At 42.2% G+C, this 2,541-nt stretch overlaps 1 protein-coding gene across 1 annotated transcript; it reads left to right on the top strand.

Annotated features, from left to right (window-relative positions):
- The first annotated feature begins 327 nt into the window (after window positions 1-327).
- On the top strand, window positions 328-2,232 carry rasd1 (RAS, dexamethasone-induced 1). Its single transcript, XM_072456401.1, has 2 exons — window positions 328-624; window positions 1,204-2,232. Exons 1-2 carry the CDS (start codon window positions 354-356, stop codon window positions 1,731-1,733), a joined length of 801 nt encoding a protein of 266 aa, XP_072312502.1. The 5' UTR covers window positions 328-353; the 3' UTR covers window positions 1,734-2,232.
- The last annotated feature ends 309 nt before the right edge of the window (window positions 2,233-2,541 follow it).

Raw genomic sequence — 2,541 nt, 5'->3', positions numbered from 1 at the left:
ACCGGGGTAACCAGGGGGACATCAATGATTCTGTGGAAGCTTGCTCTGTCTTCCCAATGCAGTCCATGCGTTTTTTTTCCCACAACTCTGTCTGTCAGTTCAGTAGAAATAGCGGACTGAGGCAGCAATGGAAGTCAATGGGGAGCTCTTTTTATTATTTTTTTTTATTTTTTTTAGCTCCATCTACCGCGTGCAGCCGCCGGTGTGTGTGTGTTTGTGTCCGTGACGTTAACCGGAGGAGGGGCCGCGCTACTGGGACTATAAAACGGAGCGCACATCGGCTGTACAAGCAGAACCGCGCAGACAACTCTCAACGACACTTTCACTTTGACTCTACGCAGCGTCTTTTCGCCATGATTAAGAAAATGTCCCCGTCCGAAAGTGACTACGACATCCCGGCCAAGAACTGCTACCGGATGGTCATACTCGGCTCCACGAAAGTTGGGAAAACCGCGATCGTGTCTCGCTTCTTGAACGGGAGATTCGAGGAGCAGTACACGCCGACCATTGAGGACTTTCACAGGAAACTTTACAGCATCAAAGGGGACGTTTACCAGCTGGACATTTTGGACACGTCTGGGAATCACCCGTTTCCCGCCATGAGGAGACTGTCGATATTGACAGGTGCGTACAGCGAACCACCCGTGCACTACTTTATTGAGTTACAGTAGAGTTGGCTTTTTAAACTTTCTTACGCATTGAAAGTTTACCTTAGAATAGCGAATGAAAAGTTATTTTCCTGAAAATGTTGTAGAAAATAATATTGTCTGCTCATGTCAAGAGGCAGAATAGGCGACAGTGTGACAGCCGATCTCCTTTCTTGTCACATTACTTTGTTATCACTCCGCCTTAAATTGATTTATTATTTTTAATTTTTTTATTTTTGAAATGCATGGCTGTTTGTAATAATTGTCATAATAACAGTCTACTACCAACTCAATAATACTTATTAATACACAACAAACGTAGCCAAACTTAAATTAATTTCACTGTGGTAAAATTATATCATTGTAAGAAGAAAATCTCTGGAAAAAAGTTTACTGAAAATTACCAAATAGTATGAAAATAGTTATTGTAATGATAATTGATATTGGCTTTCTATAATTATGGTAGTTACAGCATTTATAACCTACAACTTTATGTCTATTTCTTGAAATTATTATTATTATGTGACTAATGTTTCCTTTTGTTTATTTTCCTCAGGTGATGTTTTCATTCTGGTCTTCAGCCTGGACAATAGAGACTCATTCCAGGAGGTGCAGCGTCTCAAACGTCAGATCTTCGAGACAAAGTCCTGCCTCAAGAACAAAATCAAGGAGAACATCGACGTCCCACTGGTCATCTGCGGCAACAAGGGTGACCGCGAATTCTACCGAGAGGTCCAGCCAGAGGAGATCGAGCAGCTTGTGGCTGGCGACGACAAGTGCGCCTACTTCGAGATTTCGGCCAAGCGCAATGAAAACGTGGACAAGATGTTTCAGACTCTGTTCACGCTGGCCAAGCTACCTCATGAAATGAGCCCCGACCTGCACCGCAAAGTGTCCGTGCAGTACTGCGATTTGCTCCACAGGAAGTCGCTAAAGAACAAGAAGCTCAAAGATATCGGGGAGGCGTACGGGATTGTGACGCCGAGCGCGCGGAGGCCTAGCGTGCACAGCGACCTCATGTACATAAAGGAAAAGGCGATAGGCGGTGGGCAGGGCAAGGACAAAGAGAGGTGCGTAATTAGCTAAAACAGATTATTTCAAATAAGTTGTGACAAAGCAGAGAGTCAGTGGCGAGCCGCTGACCTAAAAGAAACTGGACATGTGCGCTCCTTGCGCTGCAGCGCCGTTTCCAAGGATAGCGGGACCCGTGGTGGCTCCGACTATCTAAAAAAAAGACAGCAGCACACACAGCCCACGAGACATTTTAGAGCCTCAGTTTGTTCAAACAAGACGAGCTTAACCTGTGATGTGGCTTCTTGATTGTAAAGCGGCGAGTGCTGATGTGTTGTGTTGACGTCATGCCTTTTTGACCCGATGAATGACAAAAAAAAAGAGACTCTTAAACAGAGATTTTTATGAAGAGGGAAAGGCTGTTTACATGAGCTCGAAGACTTTCAATGGTCGAGTAAACTTGAATGTGTTTGCAATCTGAACTATTTTTATTGTGAATGTATATTTATTGTCTGTTCATTTTTAATGCAGAGACTTAAATTAAGAGGAAATAAAATTTTTGAAATGAAAAACAGTTTGACTTGTTGCAATGGTTTTCATTATACACACATACATATAGTAGAAGTGTTTCACGGAGTACTCAAAAGCATAAATATAAGAATCACAACGCTGAAATGCATATTACTCTAAAAGATTTTTCATAATTTTGAGTCCAGGTCGACAAAAGACCTCACGTATGTCACTACAAAGCTTCAACACAATTAGGCTCACTGTATGCAATTATTATATCACAGCAACAACAATACATATATGCTAATTTATCAATGCTAGTACCAAAACATTGCATCACACCGTGTACAAATTTGAATAAAGCACCCAAACA

This window comes from Eucyclogobius newberryi, unplaced genomic scaffold (genome assembly GCF_026437365.1).
Source record: "Eucyclogobius newberryi isolate DKJ021-1_F unplaced genomic scaffold, fEucNew1.0.hap1 SCAF_20, whole genome shotgun sequence".
Lineage (NCBI taxonomy): Eukaryota > Metazoa > Chordata > Actinopteri > Gobiiformes > Gobiidae > Eucyclogobius > Eucyclogobius newberryi.
The sequence above is the reverse complement of the archived record's forward strand: the minus strand, read 5'-3'. Positions and strand labels throughout refer to the sequence as shown.